This window comes from Ictidomys tridecemlineatus, chromosome 10 (genome assembly GCF_052094955.1).
Source record: "Ictidomys tridecemlineatus isolate mIctTri1 chromosome 10, mIctTri1.hap1, whole genome shotgun sequence".
In the NCBI taxonomy this organism is placed as follows: Eukaryota; Metazoa; Chordata; class Mammalia; order Rodentia; family Sciuridae; genus Ictidomys; species Ictidomys tridecemlineatus.
In genome coordinates, this window is record NC_135486.1 from 115316536 (window position 1) to 115334494 (window position 17959).

At 51.1% G+C, this 17959-nt stretch overlaps 3 protein-coding genes across 10 annotated transcripts; 1 reads left to right on the forward strand and 2 right to left on the reverse strand.

Annotated features, from left to right (window-relative positions):
• Positions 1 to 6: 6 nt before the first annotated feature.
• Mcm7 (minichromosome maintenance complex component 7) lies at positions 7 to 7599 on the reverse strand. 3 transcript variants are annotated; one of them, XM_005328441.3, is made up of 15 exons: positions 7434 to 7599; positions 6193 to 6272; positions 5699 to 5863; positions 5412 to 5536; positions 5158 to 5338; positions 4523 to 4660; positions 4076 to 4225; positions 3797 to 3911; positions 3592 to 3723; positions 3291 to 3374; positions 2645 to 3038; positions 2266 to 2349; positions 1437 to 1605; positions 548 to 657; positions 7 to 364 (listed from the first exon to the last, which is right to left on the reverse strand). In XM_005328441.3, the coding sequence occupies exons 1-15, from the start codon at positions 7462 to 7464 to the stop codon at positions 163 to 165; spliced, it is 2160 nt and encodes a 719-aa protein (XP_005328498.1). In that variant the 5' UTR covers positions 7465 to 7599; the 3' UTR covers positions 7 to 162. The 3 variants fall into 3 exon arrangements, with proteins under 3 accessions (XP_005328498.1, XP_013215508.1, XP_077879899.1); XM_013360054.3 differs by lacking the exon at positions 7434 to 7599 and adding an exon at positions 6455 to 6666; XM_078023773.1 differs by lacking the exon at positions 7434 to 7599 and adding an exon at positions 6571 to 6595.
• Positions 7600 to 7695: 96 nt separating this feature from the next.
• On the forward strand, positions 7696 to 12561 carry Ap4m1 (adaptor related protein complex 4 subunit mu 1). Of its 3 annotated transcripts, XM_005328438.3 has the most exons (15): positions 7717 to 7949; positions 8048 to 8136; positions 8508 to 8614; positions 8699 to 8795; positions 8964 to 9074; positions 9165 to 9245; positions 9458 to 9520; positions 9622 to 9688; positions 9774 to 9827; positions 9975 to 10081; positions 10178 to 10272; positions 10523 to 10567; positions 10793 to 10843; positions 10943 to 11054; positions 11143 to 12561. In XM_005328438.3, exons 1-15 carry the CDS (start codon positions 7892 to 7894, stop codon positions 11365 to 11367), a joined length of 1362 nt encoding a protein of 453 aa, XP_005328495.1. In that variant the 5' UTR covers positions 7717 to 7891; the 3' UTR covers positions 11368 to 12561. The 3 variants fall into 3 exon arrangements, with proteins under 3 accessions (XP_077879911.1, XP_077879912.1, XP_005328495.1); XM_078023785.1 differs by lacking the exon at positions 10523 to 10567 and having other exon boundaries at positions 7696 to 7949; XM_078023786.1 differs by lacking the exons at positions 8508 to 8614; positions 8699 to 8795 and having other exon boundaries at positions 7696 to 7949.
• On the reverse strand, positions 11543 to 17908 carry Taf6 (TATA-box binding protein associated factor 6). 4 transcript variants are annotated; one of them, XM_078023772.1, is made up of 15 exons: positions 17886 to 17908; positions 15980 to 16195; positions 15793 to 15879; positions 15494 to 15647; positions 15242 to 15298; positions 15029 to 15148; positions 14697 to 14842; positions 14512 to 14589; positions 14304 to 14405; positions 14013 to 14195; positions 13659 to 13754; positions 13412 to 13537; positions 12735 to 12908; positions 12303 to 12500; positions 11543 to 12076 (listed from the first exon to the last, which is right to left on the reverse strand). In XM_078023772.1, exons 2-15 carry the CDS (start codon positions 16133 to 16135, stop codon positions 11696 to 11698), a joined length of 2058 nt encoding a protein of 685 aa, XP_077879898.1. In that variant the 5' UTR covers positions 16136 to 16195; positions 17886 to 17908; the 3' UTR covers positions 11543 to 11695. The 4 variants fall into 4 exon arrangements, with proteins under 4 accessions (XP_077879898.1, XP_077879896.1, XP_005328494.2 ...); XM_078023770.1 differs by lacking the exon at positions 17886 to 17908 and adding an exon at positions 17669 to 17815; XM_005328437.4 differs by lacking the exon at positions 17886 to 17908 and adding an exon at positions 17669 to 17814 and having other exon boundaries at positions 13659 to 13733.
• Positions 17909 to 17959: the final 51 nt, after the last annotated feature.

Genomic DNA, 17959 nt, shown 5'->3' on the forward strand with positions numbered 1-17959 from the left:
CTAAACTAAAAGGTGACAACACTTTATTAGCAAAAGGAATAAAACAAGTGCATCAATGGGAAGAAGGGGTCTCCTTCCCTTCCAGGGCGTCATTACATTTTCAGAAGAGCAAGCAGGTCAGCATAATCCTGGGTGGGGCCCAATGTCTCAGGCAGATAGCAGTTAAACAAAGGTGATCTTTGTCCGGGAGGTATTGACCTGCCAGACATTCAACTCCTCATACTCATCCAGAGCCGCCTGGAATTGGGCAGGTGTGAAACCACGTGATATGCAGCGCTGCTCTGCCTCGGAAAACCGGACACTTCGGCCCCCTGAGACCAATTCACGGATAGTGGCAAATATCACATCTGCTGGCCTCTGGGTCCTGAAGGAAATGTGGGTGTGAAGAATTAGAGTACAAACCAGAATGCTGGACAGCAACAGACATGGTGGCCAGTGAATTCCGAGGCCAATTTTGTGCACTTGTGGATACAGAAACCACAAAGATAAAGTGACCTGCTCAAGAAAGCCACAGTAACCCAATTCTATCCTTCATGAAGCCACTCACCTAGTTGTTTGCCCCTTGTCGCCTAGAAGTGAGTCCTTTGACATCTCCATTAGCCGTATGGCTTCATTCACATCTTCCTTCTCCACTGTGTCCACCATTCTCAGGCGTGCCTAAGGGGAGGGCAGGAGAGAGAGAGATGGGGACAGGAGGAGGGGAATGGAACGAAATTAGGGACAGCCTCCTTGTTCCATCTTTAAGGCAGGGCAAGCCATGCATTGCCTACTTAATAGAACAAGGATGGGGACCCCTGCCTGCCCTCCACATCCGCAGTGTTGGGCCGGCACTGTCAGACCGAGACAAGTGCAATGCCCAGGGCAACGTCCAGCAATTGCCCAAGTCTCCGCCTCTCAACACTGGCCAGTCCCGGTGTTCAGCTGTCCTGTGAGGGAGACCAGACCCTTCTGAACTCCACTGGGCTCCCCACCATGACAGATGGAGCCTTGGGAGCTCAGCCAAGGAGGCGATTGGCAGAGGGGTGTGTCCTGGGGGCTCGGGAAGTGCTAGCTCAGCAGTAGGTCAGGTAATCACACTACCTGCACGAACAGCACTTTGGAGCCCCCAGGACCAAGGTCCAAGATGTGAGGATAGAAATGAAGGTTTTATAGCACAGGATGTAGGACACAGGGAATGAACTGAACCCACCCATCCATCAGTGAGGCTGAAGCAAGAAGAGAAGGCCTTTCCCTCCATGGGCGCTGTGCATGCCCTACTGGAGCAGCAAGTACCCACAGTGCGGTAGCACGGAGAGGACCACTATCTGCACTGTCAGCACTTTAGCCCCAGCAGGGCCGGTGGGAGGGAGGAGGCAGCAAGAGGATTGTTAAGGCAAACTGCCAAGTAGGGATCAAAAACTGACTGCCATCCAGTATGATAGGGACTGGGCACTCACCAGAGCAGTAGAAAGTCGGAGAATAGCCAGCAGAGTCCGAGCAGATGTATAGGTGGCATCCTTACTGGCCCAAGCTTCTCGCCTCATCTCCACATATGCTGCTGTGATATAGTCAGCCAGAGACTCGGGCACTGTGGGCTGCTTCTCTCTGCACATAGCTATGTACCGTCTGTGGGAGAAAAGGTTCATGGGGAAGCAGAAAAAGGAAATGGAAATGGAGTAGAGGGGGCATGTGTTCTATCTGGACAAGGGTCCCCCATTTAAAAAAATTCTTCTAAAGGACTTTATTAAACAGAAAAAAATAAATCAATGGATGATTATTTGCTTGGCTTGAGTATCACTGAAAAATTTCTCCCAAAGTAGAGCTGCCAGTGCATTTCAAGTTATTTCCGACTTTTCAGGAAAAAAAGGCCTTTTAAAAAAATAAGACAAATCCACCTGTCATAAGAAAGGATCCAATGAATATCTAAAACAAAAATCCAGTCCCCTGAGAGTTTTATGATATAGCTAAAAGGAACAAAAATAATCTTTGTTTATAGGTCAAAAGGAATAAAAACCTGAGGATAGGTGGGGGTGGCTCTAGAAAAGAGTTATACAGTGTCTGGGGAGTAGGATCCAGCAGAGGTGGTAAAGTAAGGCAGGAACTGAAGATGCATACACTATTCTCATGAAGTCAGGCTGGAGGAGGAAAACAGGGACCTAAGACTCACTGTTCTTATTATTATTAGATTACCCAAGACTAAAAGCTTTTCAGGGAACATGTGGCCCAAGACACAGTCATGTACTAGGGACTTGCTGAGGAACACCCACCCCTACCTAGCCCTCCTACCTCATAAGCTTCATGTCCAAAGGTTCGAACTGGGAAGGGGGCTGCCGGCTGTGCTGGTGCACATAGGTGATGTGCTGGGCCAACCTGGGAAGAATGGAGGCAAGGAGTAATGCGTTTTAGGGGTATATGTCAAAGTCCTGACTTCAAAAATCCTTCACTTGATTCCTTCTGCTTCTCCCTCAAAGGCAAGGTCAGACTTTCCAGGAAACCCTCATCAGCATCTTAGGCCTCACACTAAGAACTACAGACCAGCCTTGCTATAAGAGGGGAAGGCTCTGGAGTTACTACAACCAGAAGTTGGGGGATTTTCTGATTTCACCTCCCTCACTCCCTCTAGACTTAAAAAGAGGGGTCTCTCTGGGTGTGAAACTTCATTCACCGGAGGTCATTGTCTCTGTCAGGCCGGTCCTGGATCAGCCAGAGGAGGTCAAATCGGGATAGCAGTGCAGCAGGAAGCTGTATGTTCTGCTCCAGGCTTCGGCGGGGATTATAGCGCCCATAGGCAGGGTTGGCGGCAGCCAGGATAGAGCAGCGGGCATTGAGTGTAGTAAGAATGCCCGCCTTGGCAATGGAGATGGTCTGCTGCTCCATGACCTCATGGATGGCTGTGCGATCAGCCTCAGCCATCTTGTCAAATTCGTCAATGCAGCACACGCCCTGGTCAGCCAGCACAAGGGCTCCACCCTCCAAGGTGAATTCTCCGCTCACACTGTCTCTCAGAACAGCTGCTGTTAGCCCCACTCCAGAGGAGCCCCGGCCTGTTGTGTACTGGCCTGGAAAAAAAGCAGCAAACATGTTTTAGAGGAAAGACAAGGAAGGGAGCAAGTATAGGGCAAGGACAGGGGATGGGCCAGTGAGGCAAGGCCTGCACTGGAATTGCTCCCCCAGCTGAGGCCTTTTGGAGGTGGCTAAAGAGCTGTGCAATGCTGTGGGGTTACATCCCTTTTCCATCAACCTTCACCCGAGACCTGTTCTCCCAGCCAAACTCCACCTTTTGAATGGGATTGCACTCTATCCCTACTCACTGCGGGGTGCCAGACGATCAATGTAAGATAAGAGCTGAGACTTGGCCACACCAGGATCCCCCATCAGGCAGATGTTGATGTTACCTGGAAGAAAAGAAAGAAGTCAAATGACCATTCTCCTAAGCATGCTGTCCAACAAAGACACTTCTCAGGTCTGCCTCCTTTCCTGTTATTCCTTCTAAGCTTCCCTGTACCCATAAGGCCAAGACACCAACTCTTACTTTGTGATGTTAAGAGACAATGAACCTTACCACCCTTTTTTCCCTCCCATATAATTTTATCCACCTAAGCTGCTGCTTACCCCTGATTTTCATGCCTCGAGGAGACTGGTCAACGCCACCAACAAGAAGCAACAACAGTGCTTTCTTCACATCCTCGTGCCCATATATCTCTGGGGCAATTGAAGCAGCCAACTTTTCATAGAAATCCTCCTCTGCAAGGAAATTAGAATATATTCTGGGGCTAGAAAGACACTCAAATCCCCACTCCTTTCCCTGACCCCTTACCTGCAATCTGCTTTAGCTCCTCCCTGCTCAGCTCTCCGGCCCCAGCCTCATCATCCTCACTCTTATTCATCTTCACAATTCGATGGGCTTCCAAGTAAGTTTCTGAGAGTAAACCCTTAGACAGGGAAATGCTAGGATGTGAATGAAATCTGTTTAACTTGCCCCCACCCAATTCCCTAAATTTCTTGACAAAACCCTCTGGGGGGTGGGGGAGGGGATTAAAAAATGGGTGAAGAGGAAAAGGACTGTTTTCTCTTCATTTGAAACTTTTCTTCTCACCTGTACCACCTGTCGGAACCCGGAGCGCAAGACTGGTAAGAAAATACCAGTGACACTGACGTGATCTCCAGGCTGGGCAATCCTTGTATTTTCTCCTTCCACTAGCACTGTGATGCCACGAGGGATGTTTCCCACAGGCACTTGGTCACTCTAGAAGTGGAAGAGCACATGAAACAAAAGGGGAAACAAATTTACAAAGGAAATCACAGTGACCTGACTTTCCCTAGGCACTCTAAGGCTTTTCTCAGCCTGCCCACCTTTAACTACACTACAAAAGAGAAGAATCCTTTACCTTTCCAACTCAATCAGAAAATTCCAGGTAAACCTCCCTCCTGCTCTAGGTGATCTCTCTGTCTTATCTCTTTCTTCCTGCCTTTCAGGAGTTGACTGTAGGATGCAAGTGGACCCTGTGTTCCACCTATCTTGAGCCACATACCCCAAACTCACATGTTCTTGCATCTTCATCTCCTGGAATTTGATAAATTTGGAGCCACGGGTCTGCAGATACAGCCGCCCTCCTGAGCGGTTGGTCTGGCACTCCTGGCTTGGGCACATGATCAAAGGCATGAAAGTTGGGGACTGGATCTAAGACGTAAGAAAGCACCAATGGAAATCAGAAGAGCCACTTATCATCATCACTTGAATCATTTCTTCCCTACAGAAAGCATTCTAGAAGTATCAAGTACTCCTTAAAGCTACTTTTTTTTAAAAAAAAAAAAAAGAGAAAGAGACAATTTTTAATATTTATTTTTTAGTTTTCGGCAGACACAACATCTTTGTTGGTATGTGGTGCTGAGGATCGAACCTGGGCCGCACGCATGCCAGGCGAGCGCACTACCGCTTGAGCCACATCCCCAGCCCCTTAAAGCTACTCTTGGTCAATAATCACAACCACCAAGAAAGGAAAACAAGAAGAAAACTATATACTAAAAATAAACAAATAAATAAATAAATAATACATTAGCATCTTTCAACAATAACCAGAGAACAACAGATCAATACCAACCAAAAAAAAAAAAAAAACAACCATTCAGAAAAACAAGAAATGTTAAATGCTTTCCTAATCCATGTTGCAGACATACCGGCTGATAGGTCTCTGCCCCACATTGATCACAAGTGTAAGTGGCGACCACCATCCTGGGTTTGACTTCAGAAACACGAGTGACAATTCCACGAACAGTTACCAATTTCCCCACAGAGTCGGCCCGTACTTCTCGGATCACACGAGGTTTACTGCTGCTTGGACCTTGAAAATACAGCTCACTAAGGAAGGAAAAATCACCATCAGCAAGGCCCTAAGGAACAAGTCCCTGACCTTTCCCACAGAAACACTCACAATCTACGCATGAGCTCAGGAGGGTATTGGTTCTGGGGGTTTCGGATAGCCCCAGGATCCCGGCTCCGCTGCTCCATCATCAGTCTGTGCTCAATGTAAACATCCAAGACATCTTTATTTACCACCTAGGAGAGAAGGAGGACAGCAAATATGAGCAGCAGGATGGGGAGAGAACACAGAGGGCCCCAGGCAGAGCAAATACTTCTCCTTTCTAACACTTCAAAACCATCAGGATCCTCTCACCAGAGGCTTCAATTCCTTGGTCTGCTGTTCCTCTAGGCACTCACCTCCCTTTCCTTGTACTGGGGTAGCAGCTCTTGTACAGCATCGGCAAATAGCCTCGCATAGCGCTTGGCATTCTCACAAATTGAGTCCACAAGCTCAGGGTCATCCTCAGCTACGTCATCCAGGTCCACATACATTGCCACTTGTTCCCGATGAGCCAGTTGAACCTGGTGTGGGAAAGGGATAGCAACACCTCAGGGCCAAGTTTATCTTGTTCTTATGCAAAAACCATTGCAGTGGGCTCAGCGCAGTCTCTGGGCCTCCACAAGCTAGAAAGCAGCACAACAGCAATAGTCACTTCTCAGCCCCCAAATAACAATCTCCCAACTCCTGAAAACTTCCTAGTCATTATCAGTGTAGTATGATATTCAGTTATCAAATATCAGGTGCTAGACTGAATAGGTCACTTACACACTTGCTAAAACAAGCCACAAAACCACTAAGCATCTTAAGCTCAACCCCATTCCCCACTCCCTTCTCCTAATTTTTAACTTACCAACTGGTTCCCATACTTGAACTGCTTCTTCCCAAATTCCTCATCCTGGTAAAACTCTTGTAGGAACTTCTTAACCTTTTCTACAACGTAAACGTGAAATTAAGAGGAGCAATCTTTCACCCCAAATTCCTACCAGAAACCTAAGAAACCCACTTTCATATTTAACAGGACCCACGAACTAATTAATTACGTGAATATTTAAGTAAGCCTATACAGTTCTTCCCAAAGAGAGCACGACTCCTTTTCACATGTATGCTTTTACCTGGGGAAGAATATAGGGCCCCGAGCAGTTAAGAACTACAGCATTCTTCTCGAATGGCCTCCCACACCTTCACAACACCCTCGGGTATCAAAGTTCTCAGCTCTCCTTCCACTCACAAGACTACCCTTTACCCTCGGCTTCCCTAGACCTCAGCTCTCGCCTGTACCTCCGCCAGCAGAGTGGCCCTCCACCCCACCCCCGCTCCCGCCACTGCTTCCGCTCTTAGTAAACAAAGAAGCACATGGGCCTGAATTCCAGCCGCTTCACCGCTCGGGATTCCTCCGCTCGAAGCCGGAGCCCGTCCGGCGATTGGCCAGCACGCCGAGGGCCACTCAGTCCCACCCCACTACCGCCTCTCGCGGTCTCGCGCTAAATCCCCGAGTCCAGGCACGCCCCCACCCGCAGCCGCTCGCGCCGAGGCCACCGCGCGGAAGAACACTGTTTACACACTACACTCCCTCCAACTGCAACGCGCAACTTCCGCCCGCCTCCACTTCCGCTTTGGAGGGCGGCAGAAAACAGCCAATCGCAGGTCGCAGCGGCCCCTGCCTGCCCGCCCCCGGGACTTCGGCGCGTCTCCGAAGGACGCGGGAACTCGCGAATGCCCCAAGGCGCCAAGGGAGGCGGGCTCTGGGTCCCCGTCCCTGAGCCGAGGACCCTTTGATACGGTTCCCAGCGGCCCGGGTCTCTTCTGGCGCGAGAGTCCCTCCCCTCTGCTGCCTCCCATCCTGCTCTCGCCCCCCCCCCCACGACCCCAGCACCCGTCTTGGGCGGTACTACCCGCTCTTTTTCGATCCTGATGCTTCCCACGCGCCTCCCCGACACTGTTTGCCTCAATCCCGCTGCCACCTGGTTCTGTCTCCGGCCTCGCGCGTCCCAAGGTCCGAAGGCCCTGGTCCCCAAAGATTCCAGCTCACGCCAACAGGTGTTTGCCGAGTCGCCCCACGCAGGATCCCTTCCCAGAGTTGCAGCACACTACCTTTTTCGAGCGCGTAGTCCTTAAGTGCCATTGCTGCTAGGGGCCGTGCAGCAGCAGTTGGCAGGTTCAGGAGTTTCACTCCTGAGAGCAAAGAACGGCGGTGAGGCGGAGTGTGGCCGACCAACCGAAATTGGCGCGAAACGTCTCTCCCCACGTGACCGGCGCCGCCGCGGGCGGGCCAATCGAAGAGTAGGGTCCTCCAGTACTCCTGTCCGTCGCAGGCCACCACCTCAGCCAATCACCATGCGACCCTGTTCTGAGTGACGGGGAGGTGGTGGGCGGTGTGGGGACTCGCCCAGCCGGGAGGGACTGGCGCCGGGTTTCCCGCGGCCCGAGCTGATGAGGGAGGAGGGAAGTCATTCTTAAAGGGCCAGCCCGTGCGCGTTCTTTTGTTCCGGGGCAGCAGGGCGGGGCAGGCCCAACTTTCTTCGTCTTCTGGTTTTCTTTTCCGAACGGCCATGATTTCCCAGTTCTTCATCCTGTCTTCCAAGGGGGACCCTCTCATCTACAAAGACTGTATCCTTGACCCGCTGGGCGGGATGGAACGGCTGGGTGGAAGTCTAGCCCAGAGCCAGTCTGTGGCCCACTCCTTAACTATCCTTCTACCCGGCCAGTCCGCGGGGACAGTGGTGGCCGAGATGTGGCTGAGCTCTTCTACCGGAAGCTGACGGGACTGCCTGGAGACGAGTCCCCGGTTGTCATGGTAACCACTGGCGGCGCTTGGGCCGGGGCCTGGGGAACCGGGTGGGCACTGCCTCCCTCGCTTTCAGGGGCTGTTTCCCTGGAGGCTTCCGCTCGGGGGTTACTTTCCTCCAAATATAACTCACGAAAGTTTATTAAGCGCCAACAACATACCAGGCGCAGCGGTGTTTGCGTGTCTCAGTCTTTGACCAGGCTGGGGTAGCACCTGTCATTAACCCCGTATCTATTAGGAAGCAGGCCTTAGGGAGGGTTCAGGGACCCCCTGAAGGCACACTGTTACTGTGACTGGAAGGGACATCTGGGTTCGAGCTCCGATCTCGTGGGTCCTCCTTCACTACAACCCTCTTTTTTCCCCTCCCGCCTCTGCTTCAGCACCACGATGACCGACATTTCATTCACATCAGACACAGCAGCCTCTATTTGGTGGCCACCACTTCTGAAAACATTTCTCCCTTCAGCCTCCTAGAGCTGCTGTCCCGGTGAGAAGGGCTAGGCCAGGCACCTGGGGGTGGGGGCCTGCAGGAGGAAGATTTATTTATGAACAGTCTGCCCTGATTCCTCAGGTTAGCCACTCTCTTGGGGGACTACTGTGGCTCCCTCAGCGAGGGGACCATCTCTCGCAATGTGGCTCTTGTCTATGAAATCCTGGATGAAGTGCTGGTAAGGCCCAAGGACTTTCCTTTTATCCCCCATTTCCCTGAAGGTGTTTCTCTTTTTTACTGTGGGATCCTGTGGTTAGGAAGCTAAACCCACTCTCTTTTTTTAATTTTCACTCCCTCCCTCTACTTACTAGCCCAAAATCTCCTGTCTGTCCTCTTTCACCACTAGGACTATGGTTATGTTCAGACAACGTCCACAGAGATGCTGAGGAACTTCATCCAGACAGAAGCCGTGGTCAGCAAGCCCTTCAGTCTGTTTGACCTCAGCAGTGTTGGCTTGGTCAGTAGCTGGGAAAGAGGAGGATCAGGAAGGAGGGGGATTGGCTGGGAACACCAAAGCTGAAGATTAGTTGCTTTGGGTGTTTTACAGTTTGGGGCTGAGACACAACAGAGCAAAGTGGCCCCTAGCAGTGCAGCCAGTCGCCCTGTGTTGTCCAGTCGCTCTGATCAGGTAAGGTAAAGACGGATAGATACGGTCATACTTTATTTTTCCTCCCCTGTGGCACCAGAATCCCAAGATCCTGCTATATTTTTCCATTTCCCTAGACATGGATATTATTTCTTCACCTACAAGTCCTACCCCATGGCCTACCTTTTCTTTCTATCTATTATTTTGGAAACAGGCCTTTAGCCTGTACCATCTAAACCCCCTTTCTTCCTCAGAGCCAGAAGAATGAAGTTTTTTTAGATGTGGTTGAGAGATTGTCTGTACTGATAGCATCTAATGTAAGTTTGGGCTCCCAATCCTGGAGTGGAGAACAAATGGTACTTGGGAAACAGGTTTGGGAGGTCAGGACTCTGGTTGTTAACCTCCCCGCCACTCTCAGGGCTCACTGTTGAAGGTGGATGTGCAGGGAGAGATCCGGTTGAAGAGCTTCCTTCCCAGCGGCTCTGGTGAGGGCCCAGGGTTGGGTTTCACATGGGCTTCTTGATGGCATGTTTGGCAGTGTTTGATCTTTCCTGATGTTTCCTTCAACAGAGATGCGCATTGGCTTGACAGAAGAATTTTGTGTGGGGAAGTCAGAACTCAGAGGTGAGGAGAATAGGGGTGTTTTTTTAGAGGAGGTAGGTCACTGCCAAAGATTTCATGGAGGTAAGTTTGAGAAGGAGCTCCTTCTCTCCTACCTCCTCTTCTCTCTCTAAGCATGGGTCAGAAGAAGGGTTTTTTTTCTTTTTCCAGGGTACGGGCCAGGAATTCGAGTTGATGAGGTTTCATTTCACAGCTCAGTAAATTTGGATGAGTTTGAGTCTCATCGGATCCTTCGCTTGCAGCCACCCCAGGGTGAGGTGAGGATCATGGTGACCTATTGTGCTCCTCGAACAAAGGGGAGGGAAGGAGTGCCAGCCTAAGACCATGCTGACCTCATTCCTCTCTGGTCTCAGCTGACTGTGATGAGGTACCAACTCTCCGATGACCTCCCCTCCCCGCTTCCCTTTCGGCTCTTTCCCTCTGTGCAGTGGGACCGAGGCTCAGGCCGGTGAGACCATTTCCTGTGTTCTACAACTACTCTGGAAGCCAAGCCAAGACATATATGTTTCCAAAACTTACTGTGGATGGGTGGTGGCAGAGATGACAGCACACAAATTGGAAAAAGGCTTGACTAGTGATACTGGGCTGGATCTTGGTTCTCCTTCTTGGGGTACAACCTTACATGAAGCCCTGCATAAGCAATAGTGATGTGCCAATAGGATATGGGGTATGTGATAGTATTTCCCTCTTTCATCCAGGCTCCAGGTTTACCTGAAGTTACGGTGTGATCTGCCCCCAAAGAGGTAAGAGTAGGGCCGATTAGGGTTGGTTCAGCTCTCTCAACATGAGATAAGGCCAAGAGTCTGCTGTTTCCTTCAGGTGTATCCATCAGGCTAAGAATCCAGTGTAGAGGCTATAGTATATGGGAAGGGGCCAGGATAGGGATGAACTCCCATTGTGACATTCAAGGAACAGGGACAAGGCACTCTGCCTTCCTGGGGCTGATCCAACATTTTTCTTCTTTGCAGCCAAGCTCTTAATGTCCGACTGCACCTTCCTCTGCCACGAGGGGTGGTCAGGTTAGTGTCTGCTCCCTAGGGAACTTTCCTGCGGTGGAGAGTGGCACCGTGCTAAGGAGGGCATGGCTGAACCCATCACCTTCTACCTCCATACTGCAGCCTGTCTCAGGAGCTGAGCAGTCCAGAGCAGAAGGCAGAGCTGGGGGAAGGAGCCCTTCGCTGGGACCTGCCCCGGGTACAGGGAGGCTCTCAACTCTCAGGCCTTTTCCAGGTATCTGCAATTGACCCTCTTGTACTCTTTTTCCACCAGCACAGACAGCTGCCTGGTCTCATGGCTTCCCTGCCCTTTTCCCTCACAGATGGATGTTCCAGGCCTGCCAGGGCCTCCCAGCCACGGGCCCTCCACCTCAGCTCCTCCGCTGGGGCTGGGCCCTGCAAGCCTCTCCTTTGAACTCCCCCGGCATACGTGCTCTGGCCTCCAGGTTCGCTTCCTCAGGCTGTCCTTCAGGCCTTGCAGCAATGCCAACCCCCACAAGTGGGTACGCCACCTAAGCCACAGTGATGCCTATGTCATTCGGATCTGAGGCTCCCCAAGTACAGACACAGGCGGCAAAGGCAACAAGCGGTCAAGAAGAGGACGATATTTTCTTTCTTGGCATCTTGGCCTATGGCCCTAAATTTGAGCAGGAAGAGTCTTGAGGCCAGGAGGCCTCAATGGATTCACCCTTCCATGGTATCTGGCAGAAGAAGGCTCAGGACTTACAAATCAAACTTTTATTCTGAGGAACTGACTGTACAGTATCTAAAAAGAAAGTCATGTGGGAGAAGCAGCCTACTACTTCTTCCAGCCAGCGTGCGTGTGTGCATGTGTAGGAATCCGTGGAGGAGGCAATCAACAGATGGATGACATCGTCAGGGAACAGGCTGAGGGGAGCCTGATCCAGGGGGTTGAGAGCCATTAGCCTTTGGAGTCCCTGGAGCTGGAGGGGGGCTGTCCCCAGCCTCCTGTTTCCCTCCACAGAGGCCACTGCCCCCAAGTGGTGAGGGGGAAGATGATGAGGGAGGAACTGGAGAGGGATGGGATTGAGGGCCTCCCTTACCCTCCCCTGCTGGGGGTAGCGAGACGACAATGTACTTCTGGACACTGCCAGGGCCAGTGGGGGTGGTACTGGGTGGGGCAGTGGTGGCAGTGGAGACCAGTTTGACAATGGGCTGCACACTGGGGACTGTGGTGGTGACTGGAGAGGTAGTGGTGGAGCCTGAGCCAGGGGCTGAGGTGCTGAGGGACAGGACCTGGGGGGAAAAGAAGGTAGTGCCAATCACCTTGCACCTTCCCACTTCCCCAAAGGCCTAAAGGGGATAGGGCATGAGCCTCAAGAAACTCTAGACTACTGCCAGCTTGAGGCCTTCAAGACCCTGGCAAGTAGTCCTTCCATGGTCACAGAAGGGACTAAGCTCTACTCTGGGGCCTCCCCAAGGGGCTCTGAAGGGACATATCCCTGTCCCAGTCTCCACATACCTGCTGGGTGGATGAGGCACTGGAGGAAGAAGACATTACGATAAACTTGGTTGGAGGAGGAGAAGGCTGAGGTGGGGCAGCAGCTCGAGCAGACACCAGTGTCTGGACGGGCAGTGCAATGGAGCCAGGGACCTTCAGTAAGCCTGGGGTCCGAGGGCCAGGCTGAGGGGCCTGTGAGAGGGTCAGCGTGGGCCGGGGCTGCAAGACGGAGAGGCAAGAAGAAAATATCAACACCCAAGTAAAAGAATGGCCTAAGGAAGAGTTGTGTTGCTCCTGATCTTTCTCTAGTTCTCATGGGTTAGGGCATCCTTCACTAGGGGGCCCAGACTCCCCAAGACTTTTGTTGACTTGACCTGCATGTGTATGTGTCTGTGAATCCCATCCCCAGATCCTTCTTAATTTCTTCTCACCCTCCTCCCCTTAGCAACTGACCTGTGTGATGGTCAGTGTGGTCCTGTTGACCTGCTGTGCCTGCAGAGCAGCTTGAGCCCGGGCCTTGACCACATGGGAGCAGAGAAGGGGCCCAAGGGACCCAAATTCTGCCCGATAGGCATCCTGATTGTCAGGTGGGGGGTGCAGCTTAGCCAGTACAGGGGCACAGTGTTTCTGCAAAGAGAAGGCAAAAGAGGGAAGGCTAGTAATCTCAGAAGAGCAAGGGGGAAGGGGTGGGAATTACCCATACATTTCAGGGTGCCCCTATTGGAGGCAAAACCAAGGAATTCCATCTGTAAGGAATACTGTGGTTCTCCCTCATAAGGAAACAGCACCAACTAGTATGAATGAAGGACTTGCTATGTTTGCTTCGTATATATGACATCTAAGGGGTACTTGACTGATAGGTGTGCATTTGCCTTGTAGATGGGCCCTACAGTGATATAGAAAGAAGCTTGGAAAAGCCACAGGATATGTTAAGAGCCCCTAAATCTTAACTTAGCCTATCTGCAACTTTCTGTCTCCAAAACAGCATTTGAGTCTGAAGAGTGTTCTGTTAACAAATATAATGGCAAAGATGGGATTAAGTAAATGTACTAGATGCTTCCTTGCTAAGCCACCATCTCTGGGGGAAAGGGCGATTAGTGGGAAGAAGTCAGGGAGGGCAGTCTGTTCACCAGAAGAAGGCTCTGCACGTGGTCAGCTCCGATGCGGTCAATGTTGCTCAGCACAGGGCCATCCAAGACACTGCGGATTCGCTCCCCTTCCTGCTGCAGCCGTGGCAGAATCAGAGTCTTAATCACCTGTCAAAAAGGAAAGGGAGAAGCCAGAGCCACAGGGTCACCAGAAGTCTCTCAGGTATAGAGGGGTGGTGCCCTCTAAGACCTCAAGACTGCTTCCCTTCCCCTGGGGTGAGGGGCTAACATCGTGTCCCAGCTCTGCCAGGCCTGCAATGGAGCCATAACGAGTTGTCCAGGGAGTCTTCTCATCCACCCAGCTCTGTAGAGAAGGAAAATAAACCTAGATGAAGGAGTATGAAAAGACTGCTAAGGATTCAGGTCTTCCATAAACACTTTCCTTACAAATCATTTAAGATGTTGCACATGAGGTTCAAGTTCCTCAGACCAAACCCCCACGAGTTCCTGTCCCCCTGCCCCTTGTCCCAGGTGTTATTTCTCCCTGCCAAAACTGCCACATTGGTTTAGTTGAAGCTCTCATTGTACTGGTGACAACCCTGGGGTGGTGATATGAAATAGTTGTCATGTTCTTTAGGCTTACCTTGGTGAAGGTCTTGGTGATCCGGGATTGAATGTTGTTAGTAGTTGTGCTGAAATGCTTGCATATCTGGGCCACCAGGCGGGCAGCAAAGTCCCGTAGTGCCCAGTGATTGTCCACATCAGGTCGCAGGCACAGCTGTCTGCTCACGATGCAGGTCATCACAGCTGGAATAAGCTCATGCACCTAAAGGAAGAAGTGGCAGGTCAGCTGGTTCTGACAAGTGGTTTCCATGGGTGGTAACAAGAGTCCCCTAACCCCAGGAAGAGGAGGATGGGCAAAGGGACAACTCACATATTTTTCTAGATAGAGTGTAGGGTTGTCCATCAGCGCCTTCACCATGCGCATTAGGTAGATGAGCAGGGCAAGGTTATTCTGAACCACATTCACACGGACCTATGAGACAGAGGGATGTGGGGCAGACAGACCCCTCAGGTGAGCTTCCCCTGCTATCCCTGCCCCCCAAGCCTCATCCTTGGCCTGGCCTTCCCAGTCCTCTCACCCCCTCAGAGATGAAGGTACTGAACCGTGGCAGCATCTGATAGAGCCCTGGGTCCGTGGCAATGCTCTGCAGAGCTTCCTGTGGGAGGAGGGAAGCAAATGGGGTGGCGGCAGATCTCTTGGAGAGGAATCTGCAAGGGCTCCAAGAGGAGTCTTAGGTTGAGGGCAGGTGGGTGGGGCCCTCACCGCTCTCTTAGCCTCACACGACCCCACGCAGGCTTCAGTGATCTCCTTATAGTACAGCTGCTGCTCCACAGACAGCTCATGGATGCTGCGGGGCTTCAAGCGCAAAGGGGCCCCCTCTAGCAAGGGAGGTGCCTTCTTCTCTTTCCCTGTGTGAATTGGGAAAACAGGTTTGGGGGAAAAAAGAGGACTCAGTACCCTCTACATACTACCCCAGGATACCTGGCTTCCTCTAGGCTTCTTGATCCTTCCTGGGACTTTCTGGCCCTAACTTCATCCACTTCACATGTGGCTTTGGGATAAGAGCCAGGAGACGCTTGACCTAGAATACTGACCTTTGCCATCAGCTGGGGCAGCCCCTTGGCCTTTGCCCTTCAGGGGTCCATCTTCCTCCTGGCCTGGCTTTGCTGACTTCAGGGGTTCTGTGGCCTCAGCCTTTTGCTGCTCTTTGGGAGCTGATGGGAAAGCAATCACAGCAGGAATCATGGTGGAGTGGTTTGAAAGGAGGCAGCAGAGAGAAAGGGGTGGGCTCTGGGTGTGGAGGTTACCTGGGGGTGGATTCTCTGGTATAGCTGGCTGGCAGCCTTCAATGCTCAGCCAATGAGCTGCGAGGAAAGAAGGTGTCAAGTTGAATTGCTGGACATGGAAACTGGGAAGTCACTCCATGGCAGGTGTGTTTTCCTTCCTGCTATTCCGCAGGGCTCTCACACTGAGGGTTTCTTCACTTGTGAGGTTCCTCACACCATACATCTTCTCCTTCTCTCCCTCCTCCCTGCCACCCCGCTCTCCCTTTCCCCAACCTTTCAGGCAGACATCCAGGGGCACTCGAGGCAGAGGGGTATTGATGATGTCACTCAGATCAACCTCTTTCTCCTCATAGAAGTAAAGCTCCCGACCCCCACCAGAGGCAAAACGGAAAGGAATGAATTCCTGAGCATGGAAACCATAGAGTGGCTGTTTTGAGAGAGAGAGAGAGAGGGGGACATTGGTGTAAGAACAGTCCAGGAGAGGCCAGGCTGAAGACAAATGCAGTATCCAAGGAGATAGTGTCTCACCACCCATCCCAGTCCTCAGCCCCCTTCCTGTCTCTCACACGCACCTCAACGTTCTTTAGCTTCAGCGCATAGTCAATATCACTGGTGGTGAGCTTCTGCCGCTTCCCCATGTGCATGAACTTCAAGGCATCCTGAGGGATAGAAAAACAGATGTCAATCCAAGACCCTGAGGAAAAAAGGAAGCCATGTCAAGGTAACACAATGCAGAGCTGGGCAGATGGACTAACTTACCTGTGCAATCTCCTTGATACGGTAGCTGACCTCATCCGTTAGTAGCTGGCAGGTCTCCTCCTGAATCTGGGCAATGCCCATTGATTCAGCCACAACCTTCATTGACTCTGAGGGCAGCACGGTATTACTGAGCTTCAACTTCTTCTCCTCAGCCATGCTGGAGCACCTCCTGACCTCACCAGAAGGATATAGCCCCAGGGTGGAGAGATGGATACTCTGGCAGGGGAATGGGGCAGATAGAAGAGATCAAAAGAAATATGATTCAAAATCCTTGCTAAAAGTGAATTCCTGATCTCCTTTGCCACCTGATCAAGCCTTAGCATTCCTCATCCTCCATCTGCCACCCATTCAGCAACTCATTCTTTACCTATGCCCTCATATCAAATCTGCTGGATAATCCAATCTGATTTCTCAACTCCCACTGTGTGGCTCAAGACTATCTCCTGCAGAGCTCCAATATCCTCTGAATGAGGTCTTCTGCCATCCACCTTAAGTTTCCCTACATCTATTCCTTATAAGAGTCAAAGTGATTCTGTTAAAATATAAATCAGGTTGTCAATTCTCTGCTGGAATGGTTCCCCACTACTCATAACATTCTTACATTGGCCTATAAGGCCCCTCATGATTTGTCTTCTTCCTATTACCTGTCTGATCCCCTCTCCTTCCTTTTTCTATTTTTATCCAGTCACATCAGCCTCCGTGACCTTGCCATTCAGCTTTTTCTGTTCTTTTCAGATGCTGTTTGCCTGTCTGCCCTTACCATTGCTATTTTAATTCGGCATTCTGCCTTCATTCTGCTTTACATTTTCTTTTCTATAAGATTTAACAACCCCTAATACATTGTATCGTTAGAGGATACAATGTTTATCGTCTCTATCCCATCATCCCCTTGTGGACAGGAATCTTTGTGATGTTCACTGGTGTATCCCTGGTTCCCAGACAGGTGCCTGGGACACTGTAAATAATAAATACCTTTTGAATAAATGAATGAATTGTAAGGCCTTAGAGATACAGATGCTCAATAAATACTATCACAATTATTGAGACCAATAAAAAGACATAGGCTGAAGGTTGGAGTTTACACTGTGTTCAAAAGGCACCATTGGATCTGGGCATTAGGAAGAGTAACTTCAAACTGTGTTCAGAACTGAGGGGACAGGAGGATGAAGGCTGAGGGAGAATGTGTTTTTTTTCAAATTATCCCAGGTCTCCTCTCCGACTTTTACAAGTCTTATCTACAGGGAACAAAATTATTCCACACATTATGCCTGATGCAGGGTATACAAGAAGCGGTCGTGTCCCAATTCCCTAGTGAACTCCTACTAATCCTTCAAAACCCTACGGTACCCACTGTCAGTAAGGGCTCATCAAACACGCTGTAATCTCGGGAGCGTCTCAGATCAGGGAGACGGCAGGAGGGCTTCTCAGAGGAGGATTAACTTGAGCTATATTTGTGCAGTCTTTTCCCCAGCAGAGAACCAGGCAGCACGAAATGAGGCTCAGAGAAACCACCCATCTCCCCCAACATTCCTCCAATGCATACACACACGGAGTATCCACGAGAGCACCGACACACCACCAATCGTCCTCTTCCTAGTCCCCACACGGGCCTTTCATGGGGTCTCCTCCCGGATACCCCTCAGACCCGCCCCCGCCAACCAAATGCCGAGGGCAGTAAAAGCCTCTCACCGCTGCCAAAGCGCCGCTCACCCGGCGCTCGGCGCCATCTTGGCCCCGCCCCCTCCCAGCACTAGGTCCTGGCAGAAACCGAAAGTCATCATCACTTCCCCAAGCCATAACAAACCATTCAAGCTCTCAACTGAAATGACATTTAAAAATTGTTACTACGTGTATATGCGAGAAGCACACTCTCCTACTCTGTTATTTGAATTTATTTTTTCACTACCCGGCAGCCAGGACCTTCAGGAGGCGCCACAAAACAGGCGGGGAAACCCAGCGCCCTGAGGCCCCACCCCTTTA

What these genes read in the sequence shown, in the direction of transcription:
- Ap4m1 (XM_005328438.3), top strand. Translation starts at nt 7,892, where the DNA reads ATGATTTCCCAGTTCTTCATCCTGTCTTCCAAGGGGGACCCTCTCATC. An exon ending in TGTCCAGTCGCTCTGATCAG is followed by an intron (nt 9,246 to 9,457) that starts GTAAGGTAAAGA and finishes TTTCTTCCTCAG; the next exon opens with AGCCAGAAGAATGAAGTTTT. An exon ending in TGCAGCCACCCCAGGGTGAG is followed by an intron (nt 10,082 to 10,177) that starts GTGAGGATCATG and finishes CTCTGGTCTCAG; the next exon opens with CTGACTGTGATGAGGTACCA.
- Mcm7 (XM_005328441.3), bottom strand. Translation starts at nt 7,464, where the DNA reads ATGGCACTTAAGGACTACGCGCTCGAAAAAG. An exon ending in CCTGAGCTCATGCGTAGATT is followed by an intron (nt 5,339 to 5,411) that starts GTGAGTGTTTCT and finishes TTCCTTCCTTAG; the next exon opens with TGAGCTGTATTTTCAAGGTC. An exon ending in AGATGAAGATGCAAGAACAT is followed by an intron (nt 4,226 to 4,522) that starts GTGAGTTTGGGG and finishes TTCCACTTCTAG; the next exon opens with AGTGACCAAGTGCCTGTGGG.
- Taf6 (XM_078023770.1), bottom strand. Translation starts at nt 17,776, where the DNA reads ATGGCTTGGGGAAGTGATGATGACTTTCGGTTTCTGCCAGGACCTAGT. An exon ending in ACCAGAGAATCCACCCCCAG is followed by an intron (nt 15,149 to 15,241) that starts GTAACCTCCACA and finishes CTTTCCCATCAG; the next exon opens with CTCCCAAAGAGCAGCAAAAG. An exon ending in TCACCAAGACCTTCACCAAG is followed by an intron (nt 13,755 to 14,012) that starts GTAAGCCTAAAG and finishes TCCTTCATCTAG; the next exon opens with GTTTATTTTCCTTCTCTACA.